Source organism: Sinocyclocheilus rhinocerous, unplaced genomic scaffold, assembly GCF_001515625.1.
Source record: "Sinocyclocheilus rhinocerous isolate Xijiao unplaced genomic scaffold, SAMN03320098_v1.1 scaffold556, whole genome shotgun sequence".
In the NCBI taxonomy this organism is placed as follows: domain Eukaryota; kingdom Metazoa; phylum Chordata; class Actinopteri; order Cypriniformes; family Cyprinidae; genus Sinocyclocheilus; species Sinocyclocheilus rhinocerous.
This window is the reverse complement of record NW_015631074.1, coordinates 1,171,139-1,195,999: the sequence shown is the minus strand read 5'-3', so window position 1 is coordinate 1,195,999 and position 24,861 is coordinate 1,171,139. Positions and strand designations below refer to the sequence as shown.

General features: G+C 36.8%; 1 protein-coding gene across 1 annotated transcript in view; it reads right to left on the bottom strand.

The window, feature by feature from the left end:
* Nucleotides 1-20,630: 20,630 nt before the first annotated feature.
* Nucleotides 20,631-24,861, bottom strand: part of LOC107741551 (receptor-type tyrosine-protein phosphatase C-like) — a 36,258-nt gene continuing 32,027 nt past the window's right edge. The window contains exons 13-20 of the mRNA XM_016554310.1: nucleotides 24,369-24,515; nucleotides 24,162-24,252; nucleotides 23,886-24,016; nucleotides 23,591-23,725; nucleotides 23,163-23,285; nucleotides 22,912-23,078; nucleotides 22,690-22,825; nucleotides 20,631-21,571 (exon numbers count right to left, since the gene is read on the bottom strand). Coding sequence (XP_016409796.1) covers nucleotides 21,284-21,571; nucleotides 22,690-22,825; nucleotides 22,912-23,078; nucleotides 23,163-23,285; nucleotides 23,591-23,725; nucleotides 23,886-24,016; nucleotides 24,162-24,252; nucleotides 24,369-24,515 — 1,218 coding nt within the window. The 3' untranslated portion in view covers nucleotides 20,631-21,283. The remainder of the gene's footprint in view (nucleotides 21,572-22,689; nucleotides 22,826-22,911; nucleotides 23,079-23,162; nucleotides 23,286-23,590; nucleotides 23,726-23,885; nucleotides 24,017-24,161; nucleotides 24,253-24,368; nucleotides 24,516-24,861) is intronic.

Below are 24,861 nucleotides of genomic sequence, written 5' to 3'. Positions count from 1 at the left end.
TATAAATGCTTTAGTACATGCTTTATATTATACAAATGTTTTAATGATTCATTTAAAAATGCTAATTTATATGTAATAATTACCTAAATAATTAATTAAAAAAGAATTAAATAATTAAAATATTTTATGCCACAAAATGGTATAATTCTTAATTTTTTATCATTTTTGTAAAGGTCGACAAATATTGTTTATATTATTTTGTCAAGAACAAAAAGGACTAAAGTAGAACAGATATATTTGCGCTGCAGCTTGGCTCACAGATGTGTGCGTGTGAGTTTGCGTGTGTTGTTTTTGGGAGTGTGTCTGCGGGGCAGCTGCGTCTGAACTGCCCCCATTCTTACAGGATGTGACATGGCTGTCGGAGTGTGTGCTCATCACTCATATGCTACACAGAACATGCTTAGACGCAAAAACACACACGCAGCCGGTATAACATCTGACCCTGGGAACATGGGGCCCCTTTTGTGTGACCTTCAGATTTGACTGTGCACCTCTTCCTGTGGTAGACAATAACTGGAGCAAAGTGTGCATCAGTGTATGAAGTCTTCAAACAGGTAAGACACATGTTTGAGTCACTGTAAAAAAAACAAAAACAATCTGTAATATGTTCAGATGGGATGGGGGGCACTTTCAGAATGCATGTGTTTTTATATAAATATTAAACATTTACAATTCATAATAATTTATGCTATATAAATTTTACAAATGTGTTCATGTTTTATATAAAAAATTATGCTTATTAAAAATTAATAAATACCTAATAATTGATCATTTTTTTCATTGAAAATATAATTTTAGTTTTATATAAATATGATATATTTACAATTTATACTAATTTATGCTATATAAATTCTACAAATGTGTTAATGTTTTATATAAAAAATTATGCTCATTAAAAATTTATAAATACCTAATAATTGATAATTTTTTTCATTGAAAATATAATTTTAGTTTTATATAAATATTATATATTTATAATTTATATTAATTTATTCTATATAAATTCTACAAATGTCTGCGGGGCAGCTGCGTCTGAACTGCCCCCATTCTTACAGGATGTGACATGGCTGTCGGAGTGTGTGCTCATCACTCATATGCTACACAGAACATGCTTAGACGCAAAAACACACACGCAGCCGGTATAAAAAAGCATGAGGACAATAACTAAAAATATGACAGCTGAAAGGCCTCTTTGAAATCTCTTTAGATTTGCTTATGCATAAACAACTCAGCTTTTATTTGAGTGAAAACGACAGCAATGCTAATGCTAATGCTAATTTTGTTACATAATTCCAGCATCTGCTTCGAAACCGACCCCGAACAAGTACGCCACTGGGCCTGATCAAATTCAGGGAGTAATTACATCCTAATACCCACAATTCCTTTGTTTCGTTCATGAAGGAGAAAGGAACAGATAGCAGAGGTCCCCGCCGCTAGAGCTCTCATTGTGCCCAGGGTAAAATATAACTGAGTGGAACCTCTAAAGCAAATCGGATCTGAAAGGCAGGCAAAGTCGAGAGTACGCAGCTGTCGGCAGAAACATGTATTTTTTAAAGGCTGCCCCCTAATGATTCGAGACAGTTGGCAATTACGTAAGCCACACTTTTAAGGCCACTGTGGCGTGGCGCAGCCGTCCCTGAAGCTCGCTGGCATGTAATGTGTGTTTGAGGAAGCTGGCCTCTAACCAACATGAGAACGACAACATACACCCAGGGGGGAAAGAGAGGAAGAAAAGAGGGAACGCGAGTGATAGACGAGCTGATGAGGGTGACCGACAGAAGATTGTGAAGAGCACGTTTGCTCAGTCAGAGTGAAACTCACACACAGATACGCAAATGAACTCTGTACATTTATGCTCCAAATAACTGGAAAAAAAAAACAGTGTAAAAAGAAAAACTGCATAATTGTTACTTCCCATCAAAATGTCTTTCAAATGGACATAAATCTGGCAACATTTTATTACATTTGCTGTTGTATTTATCGCAGCAGTTCTGGAGAGAGGCGCTAAAAGATTTAAAATTAACGTAGCACCTACAATAAACCTAACCGACAGCGTTACCAAAAGCAAATGTGACATAAAAACACATTTGCTGACACAATCACACCATTTTAGCTTGCTTTTGCAAGTCTTTGAGCTCTTTTATTGTGAATTGTGTTTCATTGGATTCGTATCCGATACTCAGCATTACATTACGGGTGCGCTACAGAGCAAGTTTACTACATAAAAAAGTTGTATATATGGAACTGGTTTTGTGATGTAAACATCAAAATGTATTATTTTACAAATTATACACAGTTAAAAGTATTTTGAGGTCATAATATAATATTGTGCAAGGAACCGTGGGGAAATACGTTTTTATTAATCGATATCGAATCTGCCTGTAAATATATAGTTTGTGTCAAAAAGGAAAGGTTGTTGGCATTTTAATACCGATATTTATGGGCATATTCATTGTATTCAATACAGTTAAAATTACTGAAATTAAATAGCCAACTCCTTTGTCTTGATACTGGTTCATAGCTAGCATTTTATGCATCCTAAATAGACACAAATGAATCTGATGATGCACAACATAAAGTGAACATTGATTTTTTTATACGCAGATATGTGCATTATAATAGTTCTTTCTCTCTTCAGGGATAATGGACACTAAAAATAGTTGCTGCCCAGTGTATGCTTTCTAAAATAATAGTTCCCCCTTCCCCTAAACGTGCGGACATATGAGTAAAATATTGGCAAAATTTCATTTGAAGCACAGCTCACACAGTAGTCATTTTCAAACCAAGTAGCTTTCTGTTTGTCAACGTCATGAATCTGCATGACCAACTAATTTGTTGCAAAGTCTGCATAGAGAATTTGTTTTGCACAACAAATTCCTGATTGTGTAGGTTCTTATTGAAATGCCTGGATTTGCCACAATAAAAATGGTCGAACAACGTTAAATGTGACCGGACATTAATAATAGCAAAATTTAATGCTGACTAGCATTAGCAAGTAGCAGTTTAAAGCTGATATAAACAAAAAACCTTTTTGATATGTCCCACCTCCAGGAAATATGACTACACAGGAACAAAAACGGTTCTTGTAAGGTCATCTATAGAGATTTAAAGTCTATATAGACTACCTAAAATTGAATAAACATATCTTCACCAGATATGACATCTGTGTTCTGACTCAACATATAACCTGAGAGACAACCAAATGCCATCAGAAACACGTTTCTTCAATATTTTCTTATTAGACATCAAAAATCATTCATTCTGAAGTTCAAGATTGAATGAAACTTATTGAAGACATGTTCATACATTGAAATACGTAAACGTCATATATTTGCAAGCTGTGCATTAGCAGTACTCCACAGTGGCGGTTCGTGGGTTTTAAAATAGAGGAGGCACACTAATTGTATTGGTCTGGGATCCCTGCCGATTATTATTATTATATTATTTGCTTAACCACTTTAAAATGGCTTTTTGGTTGCTTTTAGTCAGAAAACGTAAAGAAAACGACATACATACAGCAAGATAATATAATTTCACTAACCTGACCTATCACTTGAAGCAAACATCCATCCCTATTTAAAAGTCTGTGTTAAAAGAGCTGAAAGTGAACACTCGATGGTGATTGGCTCATTTTTTTTACCAACGGAGGCACGAGAGCTCCGCGCTCCCCTGGCCTCCCCCTACCCTTCTCTATCACCTAGCGGTTGCAATTACATCAGCAGATTCGGCACATTCGCGATAGAAAAGTGACGCTTTCACGTTATGATATTACAACTGTGAAATTACAAACACAAAATACACATTCTGAGACATGAACTGAAATGAATTGTGAATTTTATTAACATTAAATCGTCCTCCTCCCATTTTCACCTCAAAATTATGGGGAAGCTGTGCCTCCCCTGCCTCCCCTGACGAGCCGCCACTGGTACTCCAATGGACAATCAACCATCCAGCCAACAAACAAAAATAATGATATAACTGGATTGTTTTTATGACTCAAACGTACCGTAGCAAGAATGATGATGATTTAATTAATAAGCCGTATGTTCATAATGAGCAATCAAAGATGCAAAATCAGGTCAGGATCAGAAGCGGTGAAATTAACGAGATTTGATACCTTGCATTTAATTGGGACCCAAGTCTCTTTCCATTTCGTGCACAGATGAACAGAATAACTAGGGGCAATTTTTAATAAAATAAATATCTTTTTTACATAAGATCTGTGCAGACATAATTTTCCTGCCCAGCTGAGCCTCCACCAGTAGAATACAATCATTACAGCGCATTCAGACCAGCCATACATTTCCCTATATTATTTCAAGACAACACCATATTTCCTTATTTACTTCTGCGATGTGTCAATGATATATCCCCAGCCATAAATAATAATCCATATTTGAAATGTTGATGAGCCCCGGGAAGAAAAGCCTTGGGCGATTCAGCCCCAACAATGGGAAAATATGGCATTCAGGCTGTACAATGGCTCAAATGCAGTCCTTATTTGCATTTCTGTTGACAAATTATCACTAATATATGGAAATATTTCTCCGGAAACAGCCCGAGCAGTTTGTCTCCCGCTCTGCTTCAAATCATTTGTAAATTCAGAGTGGATTACCTCCTTTTGCCGTGGCATAAAAAACCCCTCAGATATCACAAGTGGTGAAAGGGTTGTCAAACTGGTTTCTAATCTACGAGAGGGATTTAAATAAGTCTTGAATCGCGTTTCAGCCTCTACTCAACCCCTGCCGCAGCCCTCCCCCTCTCCGCTTTTCAAGACGATCACTTCTTCGGGAGCTTTCGCTAAGTGAGATTAATTCCTGAATCATAAATAACTTGGAACAAGTCTCCGGAGAGCCCTGGAGCTATGGCACATCAGAGACACGTATGCTGTACATGGGGTCACATAGTTTTATATCTAGTGTCAATTTGTAATCCTTTCTTTGTTTTAACAGACTGGGAAGCCAAATACCAAATACCAAATATCATAATACCAAAATATGACTGACGTAACAAGATCGATGTTAGAAAGCTCAATCTCATTAGGAGGGTCAGCAAAACTTATTTAGACGTTGGCTATTAAACGCATATTTCAAATCAAAGCTGGCCTGTCGACTCGGAAAAAATTATCTCATAACCTTAAAAGCCACTGTGTCCGTTCCTGACAAGGCACAATCCAAAGTAATACAATTATTGAGTGGTTGATCACTGTGAGTTGAGGTTGGAGGTTGATCAGCATTCCTCTGGGGTTCCTCATGGTCCAGGAGACGCTAAGGAATCTTCTCATTACTGACAAGTGTTATAAGTTTGCTAGAAGAAAAAGAGGGAGATAGACGCTGCTTTTAGAGGTGTGGGAACTTGGCAGCGATATGTTTACTTACTCTGCTATTCTAAAGAAATGTGCCATAGCTTCCAGAGAGCGTTACTTGAAGAATTTAGCATTAAAATAAGATAAAACTACTCTGAAACACCTACTGGGCTATTTTACTTTGACAGCATGAATTTCATATAAATGAATGGTATAATGAACATCTAGTTTTTTAATATTTTCAATATTTTAATTTAGTTTTTAAAACTAGTTTTTAATAACAATAACTATTTTATTTTAATAACAACTCTATATATAATAATTGTATGTATGTATATGAATACAATTTTATATATACAGTGGGTACGGAAAGTATTCAGACCCCCTTAAATTTGTCACTCTTTGTTATATTGCAGCCATTTGCTAAAATCATTTAAGTTAATTTTTTTTCCTCATTAATGTACACACAGCACCCCATATTGACAGAAAAACACAGAATTGTTGACATTTTTGCAGATTTATTAAAAAAAAAAAACTGAAATATCACATGCTCAGTATTTAGAGTAGAAGCACCCTTTTGATCTAATACAGCCACGAGTCTTTTTGGGAAAGATGCAACAAGTCTTTCACACCTGGATTTGGGGATCCTCCGCCATTCCTCCTTGCAGATCCTCTCCAGTTCTGCCAGGTTGGATGGTAAACGTTGGTGGACAGCCATTTTTAGGTCTCTCCAGAGATGCTCACTTCACATTGCATCAGGACAATGACCCAAAACACCCTGCCAGTTCAGTCAAGGAGTTTATCAGGGCAAAGAAATGGAAAGTCTTAGATTGCCCAAATCAATCTCCAGATTTAAATCTGATTGAACATGAATTTCACCAGCTGAAGAGAAGACTAAAGGCAGAAACTCCCCAAAACAAGCAACAGTTGGAATTGGCTGCATTAAAGGCTGGGAAAAGCATTTCAAAGGATAAGACCAAGAGTCTGGTGATGTCTATGGGTCGCAGAGTCACTGCTCTGATTGCACGCAAGGGATCTGCAACAAAATAATAGCTTTTAATCTTTTACATCTGCCTTAAGTTAATCTGTCCCAATTCTTGTGCTCACATCTCTAAAAGTGCTGTCCTTTTTATTTGGTAAAACATGTATGTGTTGAAACAGCTAATAATAAAATGTGACATCCTGTAGTTTGGTCTCATATTCATCTTTTAAACTTATTTGCAAATGTCTTGACTCCACAGCAAATAGAGCAATTTAGTATTTACTGTTCTAATACTTATGGAGGGCACAGTGTGTATAATAACAAAGAGTGAAAAATTTAAGGGGGTCTGAATACTTTCCGTACCCACTGTATATATATATATATATATATCCCATGTTCAATGGTTCTTTTAAGTACATATTATATTGTTATATAATAAAGAAATATCACTATAGTATGGTTTTGCTATTTGCTATATGTAGTGTGGTTTTGCTACTGCACCAGTATTTTTGGTATTTAATAGAAGCTACAATTGTACCGTTTTAAACCGTTTCTTAAAATCCACCCACCTTTTGATACAGAATCACAACCTAACATTAATGCCCGCTGTGTCAACATTGCGAAAAACCGAAAAAACAACCAACCAAAATAAAAAAATATTTGTTTTCCTGGTGTGATACTGTAATAGTATAAGCGGTTTTCTTTTGGCTGCCATTTCTGGGCATAATTTCCACAAAATCTGATTAGAAATGCAAGTATATACACATCAGAACACATGAATTGAATTACAGAACCTCAGACACACACATTGCATCGAGCATTAGCAGTAGAGTTGACCTAACCCTGCTTGACCTGTGCTGGACGACATGCTGTTTATTTGAATTAGTTTGATATTCTTTTTCAGCATCAGGGCCTGCTGTGTCTTGTGTTTACTCCTGAGAGAGGGCTGAAAATAAATTTCTCTTTATAAACGAGTATAAACTTGCTAATACTCATCCCAGCATAATTATGAATGGTTAGTCTCTGTGGTCTTAAAGGGACAGTACACCCAAAAATGAAAATTCTTCATTTGCTCACCCTCATGTCTTTCTAAACCCATATGACTTTGTTTCTTCAGTGAAACGCAAAAGGAGTTATTTTGTAAAACTTGTTTACTTTTTTTTCCCTACACAATGAAAGTGAATGGGGACTGGAATGACCACAGAAGTATGAAAAAAACATGATATGCATGCTATATCGCAAATCCTCTAGATTCATATGACGGTTTGTCTGAAAAGCTGAAAACTCCCAGTAACGTTGCAGTAACGTTTGATGTCAATTTTGGAACCCATCATCTCCAGCCCCTATTGATTTTATTGTATGGAAAAGAGCAGCCAGGACATTCCACACAATAACTCTTTTTGTGTTTACACAAAATAAAATCATTTAAGTTTAGAACAACACTGAGAGTGAGCAAAAATTTTTATTTTTATCTAAACTATTCACCGAGATCATTTAAAATTTTAAAACGAGTATGACTAGGAAAAGTTTCTGCTTAATATGAAAAAGACATCACTATTAGGTTGGCATTTTCTCGTTTACTGATCAAGCGCAGCCAGAATATATTAAAGGCAACTCATAGCTCTTCATTTTTAGAAGCTCCATCAACTATTCAAACACAGAAATAGCTGATATAGCTGGTTAAGTTTTTGAGAGCTACTTGAATCTCGTACATATTAATACACTCCATGAGAATGAGCCAGGAAGCACTTCATGGCTATCACCACAGACGCTTGTTCAAACGATGCTTTGGATTTGTCAATGCCTGTGAATAATTATTTGTCCAAAAGACGAACGTAAATGTGGCTTTGACTGCCAGATGTGGTAAATGGAGCTGAAGGCTCTGACAAGCCTGACAGCGACTTTGACGTTAATCTGACTGCTGTGTAACGGTCGCATCGTCGTGTTTGTATTCATGCATAATTGCATAATTAGTTTTAATGTAATATAGCTATAATTACTTGTCATTACATTCGTCCCCGGACCACTCATTTACTGTTTTATAAAGGAATTCACCCATAATTCCAGGTGAATGAGAGGAAACGGGGAAAAGGTAGCCCCGTGACCTCACACAAAGCTGAGATTTATCATGGGTTTGCGCGTGGAGGGTGTTAAACAGCTGTGTTTATGTTGACCAGTGCTGGGAGTATTAGGTAGCACTGCAGAGACTCGCCAACGCTATTGACCAGTCGCTAATCATCTGCGCCCGGTATTTTATGTGTCACTTGAGTCCATTAATCAAACTCTCAACCTGTTTTTCTTTGGATTGTAATTCATTTGCTTTTCAAAGTCTATTGAATGAATCCTTTCAAATGCACAATGCTAACCATTGCTGCTTAAAACATACTTGACTGAACCTGCACGCATTTTCATTAAAGGGGTCATATGATGCTGCTAAAAATAACATTATTTTGTGTATTTGGTGTAATGAAATGTGTTTATGCGGTTTAAAGTAAAAAAAAACACATTATTTTCCACATACTGTACATTATTGTTTCTCCTCTATGCCCCGCCTTTTTGAAACGCGTCGATTTTTACAAAGCTCATCGGTCTGAAAAGCGAGGTGTGCTCTGATTGGCCAGCTATCCAGTGCGTTGTGATTGGCCGAATACCTCAAGCGTGAGACGGAAATGTTACGCCCCTCACCATACTGTTGATGCCGTGTCCGGCCGGAGCGACGAGACAAAAACATTAAAACCCATTACAAACGAGGCATTTGTTGCATCCAGTGGGGACATAATTACTGATTATAATGACTTATACTGTCTTTTTACGCGTTGCGTTGCATTGCATCGTGCCGCGTAAACATAAAACCCTGTCTGCATTTGTGATCAGAGAAATGACAAACAACAAGTGCTACTCCACACTGCCCAAAACTCGCGTTTGAATCATCAGTGGCAAATGATAAAAGAAAACGTACTTACGTGAGTCAGAACTGCCGGCATTTTCTCCCAGGATCAGTAAACAGTCCTCCATAAAATGTGCCGGCGATCCACAGCACTAAGTTGATGTATTTCCTCAGCGACCAGCACAGATCAGCTCCAGGCATGACGAAGCAGATATCGTCCTCTTTTGGAAGACCAAACAAAGTAGTTTCGCTTTCACAACGAAAAACACAGCGGCCTAGCGTGAGCGAAAGCCCCGGCTTAGCGTGAGCTGAAGCCGGGCAAGAGTGAGCTGAGGCGGCGGGGTCGAGAACGGCGGTCCCGGCGAAGGAGCGGTGAAAACGGTGAAAGCCGATCCGGCGATCCACAGCACTAAGTTGATGTATTTCCTCAGCGACCAGCACAGATCAGCTCCAGGCATGACGAAGCAGATATCGTCCTCTTTTGGAAGACCAAACAAAGTAGTTTCGCTTTCACAACGAAAAACACAGCGGCCTAGCGTGAGCGAAAGCCCCGGCTTAGCGTGAGCTGAAGCCGGGCAAGAGTGAGCTGAGGCGGCGGGGTCGAGAACGGCGGTCCCGGCGAAGGAGCGGTGAAAACGGTGAAAGCCGATCCGGCGATCCACAGCACTAAGTTGATGTATTTCCTCAGCGACCAGCACAGATCAGCTCCAGGCATGACGAAGCAGATATCGTCCTCTTTTGGAAGACCAAACAAAGTAGTTTCGCTTTCACAACGAAAAACACAGCGGCCTAGCGTGAGCGAAAGCCCCGGCTTAGCGTGAGCTGAAGCCGGGCAAGAGTGAGCTGAGGCGGCGGGGTCGAGAACGGCGGTCCCGGCGAAGGAGCGGTGAAAACGGTGAAAGCCGATCCGGCGATCCACAGCACTAAGTTGATGTATTTCCTCAGCGACCAGCACAGATCAGCTCCAGGCATGACGAAGCAGATATCGTCCTCTTTTGGAAGACCAAACAAAGTAGTTTCGCTTTCACAACGAAGCACACAGCGTCTTCAGGACATGGCGGCAGTGGCAACAATACTACAGCGAGAATAAAAGTTACGCCTTCTTTCTTTGCGTGAACATTTGGGCGGCGTTATGCAAATCTTCCCACATAGTGAGGTAGATATGTGGGGGCGTGTTCGAACGAGCCGTTTTAGGTAGGTGTGGCTAACTCTTAACTTTTATAAAGAATATCTCTTTGGATTTGAGACTTTAGTCTTTACAACTTTACAGATCTTCTTTATGCACCAAGAGCTTGTAACACTCCAAAGAGAAAGGAAAAAATGAAATCGCATCATATGACCCCTTTAATAAATAATTGCAGGACATTGGTCAGATGATATGGAAGCTGTTTCTGCCATGGGATAAAAAAATAATAACAACAACAACAGAAAAAGGTAATTGTGATTTTTTTATCTCACAATTTGGACTTGTTTTCTTGCAATTCTGAGAGAAAGATCAAAAAGTCAGAATTCTGAGAAGATGTGTCTGATTTGTGAGGTATAAACTCACAGTTCTCAGAATAAATGTCTGGATTGCGAGACAAACTCGCAATTGCAAGAACAAAAGTCAGAACTGAAATAATAAATCGCAATTACCTTTGAAGATTTTCATTTCGTGGTGAAAAAAAACAGACTTGCAAGATTTAAACTTAGAATTCTGAGGAAAAAAGTCAGAACTGTGAAAAAACTTCTGAGGGGAAAACGTCAGAACTGCGAGATATAAACTCAGAATTCTGAGAGGGGAAAGGTCAGAATTGTGAGATATAAACTCAGAATTCTGAGAAAAAGGCAGACTTGCGAGATATGATCTCAGAATTTTGAGAACAAAAAGTCAGAATTTCAACATTTTTGAAACTTGGAATAGCGAGAATCGGAATTCTGAGTTCACAATTCTGACTTTTTAAAGCACTGAAAACTCTGGAAAAAAAAGGCAGAATTGCGAGAAAAAAGTCAAAACAGGACAAAAAGGGACAAAAACGTATTTGAAGCCTTGAAAACCACTCATTTAAGTAAAATAAGATCTGCGAGTTCTATTTATAAAAGCCTAGCCAGCATATCCTCAATTTGGTCGAGGGGTCGCAATTTATACACGGGCAAGTCGTTTCATTTGTGAATTGCAATAATATTAATGACTGTAATTATGATCACAATCACAACAGTGCGTGTGCCGATCTGCATACCGTTTTCTCAACATGCTTTTCGAAATCAGCATCAGTTTCCCAGTCTATAAACCGCTCTACTGCTTAATGCAACGGCCTTTTTCATTATGTTAAAAATGTACTTCATTTGGCTGAATTGCAGGCGCTGAGCGCAAGAGTCATTTCATGTAATTTCTTGGATGTTTCCCAGCACACACATTATTGGCTTTTTATTCAAAATACTCCGACGCAAACAGGTAAATGGAACAAAACTCTTACTGTGAGCCATCAGCGGCAAGCATAAATCCCAGCCATTAGTTCATTCTCATTCATACTGTACTGCATGTACGGTGGGGGGGAAATGTTTATGCAATATTTACACAGCCACCGCGTGTCCAGATTTAATCTGCTTGTGGTATATGGGAGTCAATGCGAACGCTAATGGATTTTAATGTCCCTCATGAAAAGTGACGTTACGAATTGGTGCTTATTTAGCTACAAAACTATCTACCGTGTCTAAAAGAAACATATGGCGAAGAATGTCAGCTGGACGATACAGTTCACGTGCTCTTGTTACAGGTCACTGCTCGTTGAGCATGTAGATCACGTGCTCTTTCAAATGTGTAGGCATGCGGCGCATATGGATGCATTTCTGTTAAATCTGGGTCAGTTCCTATAGCTAGAAGATCTACATAGTAATGAACTATAGGCTACTGAAAAAGTATTATGCGTTGGTTGGTTCTGTTTTTGGTTCCAAGATCCTTCTGACTAAATAGCCTAATACATTTAGCGTAAATAAATAACCACATGATGATTAAAACCATGTAAAACCACATAAAACTAATAAAATCATTAAAAATGTGCACTCAAATAACTGATATATTGGCTGTTGTCAACAATTTCTGAAGATTTAGCGTGAAGGCTAGTCACACTACAAGAAGAAAGGCTAAATAAAACTCATTCCCTGCTGTTCAATTTACACCCCAACAGCACAATAAGTCATATTTTCCCAGAGTTTACAGTCTGAATTGAAGGTGATAAAACAAAAGGCGTTTACCGTGAAATAAAGGCAAGAAAACATATTTCTATTGAGCCGTCCTCGCGCGCTGCACTCAATATCTACAGACAGATTTACTTACAAATGACTGTTATGAACAAGTTCTTTTCAATGAATCAACAACATGCATGGGCAACAAGTAAAGTCCGATTCACAAAGAAATCAATCTTATGAATAGGTTCTTTTTAGTGAATCAGCAACATGTTTGCAACAAGTGTAGTCCGATTTACTCTTATGAACAGATTCTTAAAAACATACAGCACAACAAGTGTAATTTCAAAATGATTTACAAATGCATTTTGAGCTGTTTTTTAAGGATTCATTCAAAAATATCCTGGAACTCATAAAGCAGTTACTATTTGAATAAGTGTGATAAATCCTTCATTGAACAAACTCACTGAATTCGTCAATGTTGTTTTTGAATCAGTAGGTGGCAACAAATGTTGCTGCTTGTTTTCTTTATATATATATACAGGTGCATCTCAATAAATTAGAATGTCGTGGAAAAGTTAATTTATTTCAGTAATTCAACTCAAATTGTGAAACTCGTGTATTAACTAAATTCAATGCACACAGACTGAAGTAGTTTAAGTCTTTGGTTCTTTTAATTGTGATGATTTTGGCTCACATTTAACAAAAACCCACCAACAAATTAGAATATGGTGACATGACAATCAGCTAATCAACTCAAAACACCTGCAAAAGTTTCCTGAGCCTTCAAAATGGTCTCCCAGTTCGGTTCACTAGGCTACACCATCATGGGGAAGACTGCTGATCTGAATTGACACCCTTCACAAGGAGGGAAAGCCACAAACATTCATTGCCAAATAAGCTGGCTGTTCACAGAGTGCTGTATCCAAGCATGTTAACAGAAAGTTGAGTGGAAGGAAAAAGTGTGGAAGAAAAAGATGCACAACCAACCGAGAGAACCGCAGCCTTATGAGGATTGTCAAGCAAAATCGACTCAAGAATTTCTCTTGATGCCTTGCCCCCAGCCTCAGTCCATTCCTTGTGAAGTTCACTCAAATTCTTGAATCGATTTTGCTTGACAATCCTCATAAGGCTGCGGTTCTCTTGGTTGGTTGTGCATCTTTTTCTTCCACACTTTTTGCACTTTCAGCATGTGACCTTGACTAAATCTGCCACTATTCAGAAAGGCAAAAATGAGACTTGGGCCTGTTTGTTCAGAAATAATGATGCATTAACAAGAATATTGTAGAAAAAGAGAAGTATAGGTTCACAGGTATAGGCCTGACAGTGACTTCAGTAGCGGACCGGCTCTGAAAGGCCCATCTGCCTGGGAGGTTTTTGTATGGCGCGCCGCCATCTTGCCTCGCCTGACCCCCTCTAAGTACAGCCTTTGAGGTTTCTCTGGGGTTTAAAAATACTCTCCGCCAAATTCTTCTCTCTCACTGGCTTCAGACGGCAGGCGAATCTGAGCGCTGAGCTTTCCACATAAACATTGACAATTTTTTTTCCTCCTTTTTCCCCTCACGATTTGGAACAAGAGAGTTCCAAAAATATCAGGTGTGAACAGAGAACACCAGTGTGCTCACCTCCATCTGGAGCGTGTGTCTTTCCTAACACACCGACGGCACTCTCTGAGGGTTTGTTCTTCACAAAACCAATGAATGCATTATACAATACACTTGACATTCCTTAAAACCTATATGTAGAAGCATTATGTTTTCATTTAATGATTAAGTAAACACTAAAGTCATTCACTGAAAGGAGGGCCATTATGTTGTTGTTTTGAAATGTTATGTATAAAGAAAATGTACCTTTTATATCATAGCCTACTGTTCTAATGTAGAATACACACTATTTTTTCTAAACACATATCCACCATACTTCTTCCATCTCGTCACAAACAACATAATAGATTGAATAAAAAACACTGTAGCGCTTATATGCAGGTGATTCTGCCATTTCAAAATACAATTGCTGCTTTACTTCATTATTTAGGCTTATCTTCCTAGCATTAGCGTTAGCAACAATATGATTTTTCTGTAAATAGTACAAAACACTGGTCATTTTATGTGGCAAAACCTATCAAGCATGATAAACCAACATATTATGAATGTTAAATCAGTACTTACCAAGTTTTAAACATGGCTCCTCTGAAGACTTGGTTGATGTCACTTCCTCTTGAGCAGGTTTTATGATTATTTAAAGTGACAGTGCACTGTTATTTTTAGAAAAATAAGTGTTCTGACTCACAGACTCAGTCTGATTATTCTGTTTTAATCCTAGATGTTTTTAAGATAAATGTGATCTGTTGTTAATAGGAAAACTCAATACATTTTTATCATGTTATGTATTATGAATACATTTATTAATATTTCAAATAGATTTTTTTTATGATTGGCAATACAAACATGTCAAAATGCATGTACTCCTTTACAAATATCTATAAAAAAAAATTATCATTTTAAAATATAATACATATATAAAACAATACATTATTATTACATATGTTTTAAAATAATAATTAAAATGTAAAAAAATATGTCAAATTACTAATTCATTAAAAAAATCTGATATTTTGGACACAAATAGCACTTCTTTCATGAAAAAAACTGTAATTTTAGGTGCTGTGTCTGTCTGACTGTAAAAATGTATTGTCAGCTAACCTAAAAGTATATTCATATGATCTAAATGTGGTAAAAAATATGGTAAAGTGGTAAAAATATGGTAAAACTGTTTTTACTCTGACATATTATGTAATGTGAAATAATCAACATGGCTACATTGAACAGTGAGATCAGGTAAAATAATTTCTTAATGTAATTACAATTTCAGGTTTTACAGTGCAATTTAGATTATTAGAAATATGCTATAAACAATAAAGCACATTTCATGAGAAATGAGAGAATTTCATGAGAACATGAGAGAAATACAAAATATTTCTTTGTCATTTTACTGTTTCCTACTTCATTTTGGATTGCCTTTAGCAAATGTGTTAATATTAGATTATGAAGCCACCAGTGAATTGACGAGCGCTTGATTCACAATATTTGTGCTAATTATTCAAAGAAACCATGTTTATTTATATGCTACTGATGAATTTAGTAATATATTTTCTCAGCTCGTCAACTTGCACACTGTACATACACAAACACTTCAGATAAATCATTTTTTACTGCCTTGTTTTTGCCTGCAGCATTACAGTTTTTACTATGTATCATGCCGCCTGCAAAGACGCACACTCTTGACTTAGCTTACAATTAGCTTCATTTAAGCTCCCAAAATGGGGCTCATCTCAAAACAGAGGGGGTAGCGCTATCCCCAGCAGCAATAATAGAAATGGCTAAAGCAGCATGCAGTATCGAAGTGCAGCTGTCCCGTCTAATGAGATTTTAAAGTGCTCCCATAATGCCTCATAAATGGCCCCTACATGGGGAATTATATGCTGGAAACGGGGAATCTGATTGGTGTTCCAGGGGGCGGGGGCGTCTGTCGTCCCGGCGCAGTGTTATCATGCAACAATGAGCCATGCAATAGAGCGTCACAGTTATTTGGGACAGTGGCCCGGCCAGGCACACCCATTCACTACACATACAATCATGAATTAGTCCAGCACGTGTATCATTTACTGCCGCCGTGTCATGTGAGCCACACTCAATTCAAAAGGTCTTGTATACAAGCTGGAAGGAACATAACAAAAATGATTACACGATTGTGCAACACACATCTTTACATTATGCATGACCATCTTATGCAATAATAACACTAATACTAATAATAATGATAATTATTGTTGTTATTATTGTAAACAATTATAATTGCTATTATTTATAATTAATTGTTGAATTAATGAGTTTAATTTTTAATTGTTATTTGATATTACGTTTGTTCATTTACACCTTTACAGAATAATTATGCTATGTATGAGTAGTTTCTTGTTTATTTTTATTATTCAATATTATTTTAATATCACTAGCCTATAATATGAACACTGTGTAATTGCTTTGTCACATATGAGCACTAAAATCCACTGAATTTGTTTAGAGATTCTATTATATATGTAAAAGCAAATAAATCCAAATATCCTAGAAAAAAATAATTTATGGAAAAGTACTTTACATATGTGCAAAAATTAATGATAGTGGTAAATAATGGAATAAAATAAAATAATAAAAAAAAAATATTTATAAAATAAAATCAATGGCTGTCAATCATGGTAAATGTTGTTTACATGATACTATACATTACAACAAAACAAAATATGTCAAAAAAAATAATGGTATTTCCATGTTATTGTGTCCAAAAAAAGCAAAATAAAAAACAAAACAAAATAAAAAACAAAACAAAACAAAATCATGGTTTATCATATTATGACACATGATACTGTATCATGTTTATATGGGCTATGTACTATGAAACATAATATTATAGCACTTTATACATACTAAATATTTGCCATATTCATGTACCATAATATTTGCACAGTACTCCATGGTACTTCATCAAAATGCCATGATTTTACCATGATAAAAATCCAAGGGAAAAAAGCATTTTTATCATGATACTTTTATAAATACTGTAGCACTGAATGGTTGCCATATTAATTTACCATGATATTTGCATGTTACTCCCAAAACAAATGTCGAAAAACATGTCAAAATGTTGCAAGTAACAAATACATAATAAAAATTTGATTTAGCTTTTTTTGTAGAAAGTGCGTAAATAACTAATACAACATTAAATTGCACAAAATGGACACAGATATCAGAAATATGTTGAAAACCTCATCTTGGATTCACACATCATACCAAACATGACCCGAAGAGACGAAAACACACCCCCAGTGTGTTTAAGTGTGTGTGAATTCCTCATTGTTCCAGGCCTGTACCACTCAAGACTCATACAGACTGAGAGAGAGACAAAACATGACTGTATGAGGACATTGGACACTGTGTGGGTTGTGTCCAGGCTCAACACATCTTTTGTATGAGATATGTAGCCTCTTTGTGTGCTGAGAGACCTTGTTTGCATTAGAATACTCAGTCTGGGGCTGGGCCGTCTCGGGCGGTCACGTGCACACCTCGCTCAGAAACCCCAAAACATACTCACAGCGAGCTCCATCATGCCATCTCTCAATGGAAACAGAGTTACGCTGGCTTCTCGGGTCACTTCGTTCGTTGAATGTAAAATGAGGTGTAAGTGCAGACCCTCAGACCCAGAGCTGCTCATCATCTCCACAGTCAGATGCTGTTATTGATGTTATGGGTCTCCAGCTGTGGAGCTGAGCGTCACCTGAGGTCTGGCCGTCTGAATCAGTCTCAGTGTCTCGCCAGAAACCGAAGCGGGATGACTCTGTAGGAGCCACATGTGTGTCGGGACATTTATAGTCATAGATCCATCAATGAATGAATCTTTATATGTCCAAAGAGTATAATGCATGTCCCAGGCTGGTTTAAGTGATTATTTTTGGAATAACACACATAAAATGTCTGACTATCTGAAAGATAAATAAATAAATAAATATAATTAAAAACAGGCCGGTTGTAGCTCGTTATTGTAGATCTCTGCCAATAGCATGAGTTTGGGGGTGGGACTACCATTTTTTCCGACCAGTAACGGATGTGGGTATTTTTGGGAAACAGAAATCTTTGTTTGAAAACAAATATATTTGAAATTTGGTTTGTTTACACTAGTGCAATAAAACAAGTTGTTTATCATTACACTTTTTTGTTTTCAATCAAAACTTTTGTTTCTAATGTGAATGTGAGCTGTTTGTTTTTCATCCAACCACAGACTCACAAAACAAAACAAACTGCTGAACAACTGAAAAACTGCCTACCCTAAAACAAACACAGAAAAAAAATGGTTTGCTGGCATTTAAAAAAGCATAATTAATGTAGTAATTTCAAAACACTGTTTATTATGCTAAAATCTAAATCTTATTGTATAACCTACTGTATAAATCATGCAAATATTGTACATGTAAACCATAAATATGTTCTTATAATTTCAGTTTGGGATAAAACATTTTGTGATAATGCAACATGAGTTATTTTAATTAAACAACAACAAATCAAAAAGTTTTATTGTTTAAAAATATTAAAATAATGTAAAAAGTGATAAAAGGCCAAAACTAATAATAATAATAATAATAATAATTTACAAACAAACAAACAAATGATCAAAAACAAAATCTAGTTCATGTGCATCGTTAAACTCAAAGGCAGCTTTCTGTCAATAGCATGACTTTAGGGGCGGGGCTACATTTTTTTGACCAATAGCAAATGGGGGAATGTTTGGGAAACATTCCCCCGAACAAGTTAGTGGCATAAAAATAAGCTATGTTTTTCTTTACACTTTTTTGTTTATCAGTCAAAACTTTTGTTTCTAAAGTGCATATTTGTGTTTCATCCACCTACAGACTAACAAAACAAAAGAAAACAAACAAAAAACAACCCATCCAAAATAAACAAATAAAAATAAAGGTGTTTAGCAAATACAAAAATGTAACATAAATGTTATAATGACTTTGAGATTATAGACCAAAAACAAAATCTCCTTATGTAGTGTCCTGTATAAAAATGTACAAATATTTGAGTACATTTAAAACAAAACTATTTTATTACTAATCGTTTTTTTGGCCCTAAATACCTCATAAAAGCGGAAAAACAACAACAACTTGTAAGTGGCTGTGGATAAAAGCATCTGCTAAATGCGTTAAATGTAAATATAAAGTCCTGCGCCCATATTTCATGCATTTTCTGCCAGTTACAGATATGCAGCATGGCCATAGCATATTAACATGCATAGCGAGTAACCGCAGTGAACGTTTGAACATCTCTGAATTAATTTGCTGTATTTAGTGTGAGCTTAAAGTGCTCAATTAGAGGCGAAACCCGTCACAGAGCAACACACTAATTACAGAGTGTATAAGGGCAGTTTCACATATATAACCTATTCAACATACAGTAGAGAACGGAGGCCTGATTCTGATACTTTTACACAACAGTAAGTTGAAAGAGTGAAACATCCGTCAGAAATGTTGCATGAAAGATGGTATGATAATTGCATGGCTGTGTGGAGTTACATGTGACAGCTGAATGCAAATGCTGCTCCACAGATTCACTGATGATTTATTTAAAGGGAATTTCCCTCTTTGACCTGTACAGACGTGGCTTACAGTAAAAGCCGCTTGCGTTCACCTCATGATGCCCAATATAACGTTCAAAGCTTAGCTTTAACATTTACACATTTACGGTTAAAAGGTCAAAATGGCTGCAGATATAATTAGATAATTTCAGTGAAAGGTGCCGTTCTGATACATCGACATTTTTATTTCCAAACCTAACTATAAAAACAAAACGAAAAAAAAAAATATATATATATATATATAGGCTAGTATAATTTTTTTTAAATTATGGCGGTTAAGCAATAAAAAACAGAAAGATAGTGAGCTTTAAATTCTCCTTTCACGATTCACCCACAATTGGCCTCTGGATTTGGGCCTAAAATAATATGATTTCAAAAATATATTTATTTATTTATTCCAGTGTGTTATGAGAAGACAAATATTTCTCTCTCCTGAATCACTGCAGGGCCACCGATGCCCCATTTTCTTTTACTGACTTAAAGGGGAAAATTAAATGAAGTGAGACAAATAGTTTTTTGGAGACCTCAGCCAACAAACCATAATTTCAGTCAATAAAACAACTTCTGACATATATATTTTTTATCTCCTGACATTTTTAATGATTTTTTAGGTAATTAAAATTGTTTTAATCGTATTCAATATTTTTTAATAAATAAATATAATAAATACACTTGCATTTCTGCATTCACAAATTATATGCATAATTATATATTTTTATTCGCCTATAGCCTATATACCTCTATAGTGAAAATAACTGACATATTTTCTTTATATCAGTCTATCATCACAAACATATTTTGGTAATTCAAATTTGATATTATTCATACCAAAAGCACACTGGCTTGATGGACGTGTCTGTGTGTTTACTTCTTTGTTAGCATGCGCCATCTTGTGGCTAATGTTTGCGTTACAAATGCTCGTTACGTTATAGGCATATTCTTCTGGTTTTACATTATTGACATTTTCTAGGCCAGGTTCATGCACCTGACGAGGACACAAACGGGTTAACAAAACCATAAAGAGGGTCTGACCTGGATCAGGACGAGTGACACGCTTTTGCTCGTGTTTATTTCACCTGTTTGAAGCTTATAGCGAGGTAAAACACAACAGCTGTATTGTTCAAGCTATCCTTTATTCTTTTTTTGTTATGTTACATCTGCTTAAAATCAAATATGTATAAGCGAATCGGGGGGAAAAACTGTGAAATGAAAGACAGTTTGATGACAGCCCTGTAGTGCAAAGTCATCTTTGCCCTTTTTTTGGTTGTTCTCGAACATAAAAACACTCACTTCCATCAAACATTTCAGGCACTATAATTTAGATGCAATAAGGCTGTGCTTTGATACAGTTTCCAAACTAAAAAAAAAAAAAAAAAATACAAATAATAAAAAAACAACAGAAAATATCGTCTGTAAGGTCTTATATTACAATACATTCAAAACGCAATTTGATAGCCTAAAAATCAAATCATAAAGCAAATCCTTTACACATGTGAATAAACAATATCAGTATGCACAGATTTCACACAAACAGCGTCATTAGCCTATACAGAAAATCCAAACCGAAACCTGAGGCAGAAACGTACGTTTTAATGGATCAGTCAGATCCTAACCCGAATTCTCCACAAAAAACTCGGATCTAACATTTAATGTACAATGAAACTCAAATGTAAAACAAGAAATCAAAAGCATTAAAAAAAAAAATCACTCCTTGACACTTGGTGTCAAATTAGCGAAACTATTTTAGCCCCCAAAATGCTTAAAGCTCTACGGTGGCGGCAGGGCCGTTGGTGGTGCTGGGTTTCTCTCCCTCTGCTGGTGGAGCCTCAGCAGTGCTGCTCTCCTTGGCTTCCTGCTCGCTGCTCTCTGCGGCTTTGCTCTCTTCCGCCTCCTTCTGGTCAGCACCGGAAGTGCTGTTGGGCTCGTCGAGAAGCGCCGTGGTTTCGTTGATGACCTGCGTGGTGTCGTTTGCCGGTGGCGTCTTGACGGCGCCGTTTTGCACCGGGAAAGCGCCCTCTAGAGCCGTGTAGAGGAACTGGTACTGCTCCTGTGAGGAGTTTAGAAGTACTTAAGCATTTTAACGTGCAACAAAAGACTAATATGATTTGTTCATGGATTGTTTATGAACTTGTAGGGCCTATGTGGTATGTATTTGCAAACTACACTTAATTTGTGTTAAAACATCTTTGAAGTCACCTTTAAGTGCAAGATTTCACATTTGTGACCGTGGACCACAAAACCAGTCATAAGGGTCGATTTATTGAAATTGAGATTTATATGTCATCTGAAAGCTGAATAAATAAGCTTTCCATTGATCTATGATTTGTTAGGATAGGCTGAGATACAACTATTTGAAAATGGAATCTTAGAGTGCAAAAAAAATTTTTTTTCTAAATATTGAGAAAATCGTCTGTGAAGTTGTCCAAATTAAGTACTTAGCAATGCATGTTACTAATCAAAAAGCAAGTTTTGATATATTTACGGTAGGATATTTACAAAATATCTTCATGGAACATGATCTTTACTTAATATCCTAATGATTTTTGGCATAAAAGAAAAAATCGATAATTTTGACCCATACAATGTATTGTTGGCTATTGCTACAAATATACCCCAGCGACTGGTTTTGTGCTCCAGGGTCACATTTAGCAAACATTAGCAAAGATATACAGTTTGAATAAGCCCATGCTAAAATATGAATATAGTGTAAATCATAGAAAAGGATAACCAAGGGTCATAAAAGACTCTACAATAACAATGGAAATCCCAAACTATTTTTTTTCTTCCAAAATGGTACAGATCAGTATTTTAAGGAAAGTACAAGATGATTACGTTTTTCCACTCTTCTATAAACCCTAGTCAGGGTAGCGCCAAATGTAATTTTTGACAGGAATGAAAATGAGGATGTGAGGGATAAGTTCAGTCATTCAATGAATTGTACCATTAAAAACATACCGAGTTGTCAGCCAACAAAATTTTTAGTTGATGAAAGTTTTTAAAGTTGTGGGTTGAGAAAAATTACATGAGCTAGGATCTTTATACAGTGTGTGCCATTGTAAAGCTGCAAATTTAACCCCCACAGCCTTGTTTTCACCCGCGTTAAATTCAATATAGCATCTAACCTGACTAAGGTATATTGTTTTTATAAACAAAGCAAGAACTTACGATTGTTTCCACAATCCTCTGTCTCTCCTTGCGTAAGTTTTTGACTACGTGGAAGACGTCCACCAGCTTCTCTGTGTATGCGCTGTCCAAGAGGTTCCATAAGGCACAGAAGATTCCGGTACGCGACGATCCATTGCTGAATTGAAAGTTTACGGAAGTTTAAAATCCATCAATCCATCCACCCATGTCCATCAGGAAAAAAACTGGTGTTGATGGACTTACTTGCAGTGCACCACCATGGGGATGTTCCGGTTCATTCTGCTGTTGTCATAATTGCCGTTTTCTCTGATGACCCTTATCATCTCTATTAACTCCTGAGCGTTCTCCGGAAGCCCACGGCCTTTCCATTTCAGGAACTGGTACTGATCCACCTCCAAGACGTCTGTCTTCTGTTACAGGATTCAAAACGGATTCATATGTCTGCAGATAATGACGTCACAGATATTCATGCTGAGGAGAAGGACTCTGCTTACCTTTGTGGACTGTATTTCCAGATGCCGTCTCACATACGTTGGAAAGCTTTCTGTCTTTCTGACCTCAATTTCCATGTCTCCGAAAGTTTTCTTTTCATCTCCCCAGTACTGACAGCAATAATCCTGAAACAATAAAAAATAAATATGGGCTGAAAAACTGGGCAGAGATCAGTCAATTGCTTTGTCTGTCTGTCTGTCTATCTATCTATCTATCTGTCTGTCTGTCTGTCTGTCTATCTATCTATGTCTGTCAATCCTTCCACCTGTCAGTCTTTCCCTTTGTCACTCTTTTTGTTGTTCGACCTATCCGTCTTACTATCTAGTTTTACTGCTTGTCTGTCTACATGTCTATCTATCCCTCAATCTTTCTGTCTGTCTGTTTATTCATCTCTCTCTCTCTCTCTCTCTGTTATTGTGGGAGGTCGTACATTGCCGTCCTCTTGGCAGTCTGTGAGCATGACCAGTGTTTTAGTTTGTTGTTGGTACAGCATGAGCAGGAACTCTGCCATCGAGTTTGGTAAAGGCCCCTGTGCTGCGATCAGACTCTTGTGACACCAGTAGCCCTGTTGGAAAGCAATAACAAGCATATTTTATTCATATTTACATATTCTAATCTATTAAACAATTTCTCATTCACTCTAATAACTGTATTAAAAAATAACGATATATTAGATAATATAAATTCAAGAGTTCAAGAGAATTCAAGAGAATCAAGTTTTATACAGCAATGAATGAGGCGTTGATGTATTCATTAGATTCTTCTTCCTCATCTGATGAATACTCGTCCTCATCCTCTGGATCACTGGTCTGGTTGCCCTCAATGTCCAGTCTAAACAGGACTCTGTTAAAGTCATCTGGAACAGAAATGCTCACTGGTAACTCATCTAATGCTAACTTATAATGAAGAAGTAAATTTGTGTCTGTATATTATATATAGTTTTGTAACATGCATTTGAAACCAAGATCTGCAGATTAATAAAGTTGGTGTTGGTCACTGACATGGGATAACATCTGAGTAGCGGTTTTTCTTCTTGTTGTCCTCGCTGCTTCCCGTGTTAAACGTTCTCCATTTTTTAAATTTGGGCAGTTTCTTTATAAAGGAAAGCAATGGGAAAACATGCTGCATTAACAATAAGATACACACAGTACAGGACATGTCAGTGTCCTAATAACCAATCAGCTGAAAATCAAAGAGGGAGGACAAACCTGGAACTCCATTTCAAGCAAACTGGGGTCACTGCCATCTTTCTGTCTGAGAGTGTTGAGCGCTGAGTGGAATTCAGACAGTGAGACCTCTGTCTCTCCAAACTGGTTGTGCTCAATCAGAGCAGTGTGGATCAGTATGTACTGGGCCTATCACAATCAACAACACACACAGTTAAATATGCATAAACACATCCAACAAATGTAAAATAAAGGGTGTTACAACATAATTTAAAGTCAAAACTGTCCAAAGTTTTAAAGTGTAAAAAAAAAGGATGTTTTTAAAAAATAAAATAATGGGTGCTACATCTACTTGGCCAGATTGGGTCACACTAAGGAACAAAATAATACCCAATATTGAAAAAAAAAAAAAAATATATATATATATATATAAAGGAATGTATTTATGGCTTAAAGGGTTAGTTCACCCAAAAATGAAAACTTGTGTTTTTTTTACTCACCCCCAGGGCATCCAAGATGTAGGTGACTTTGTTTC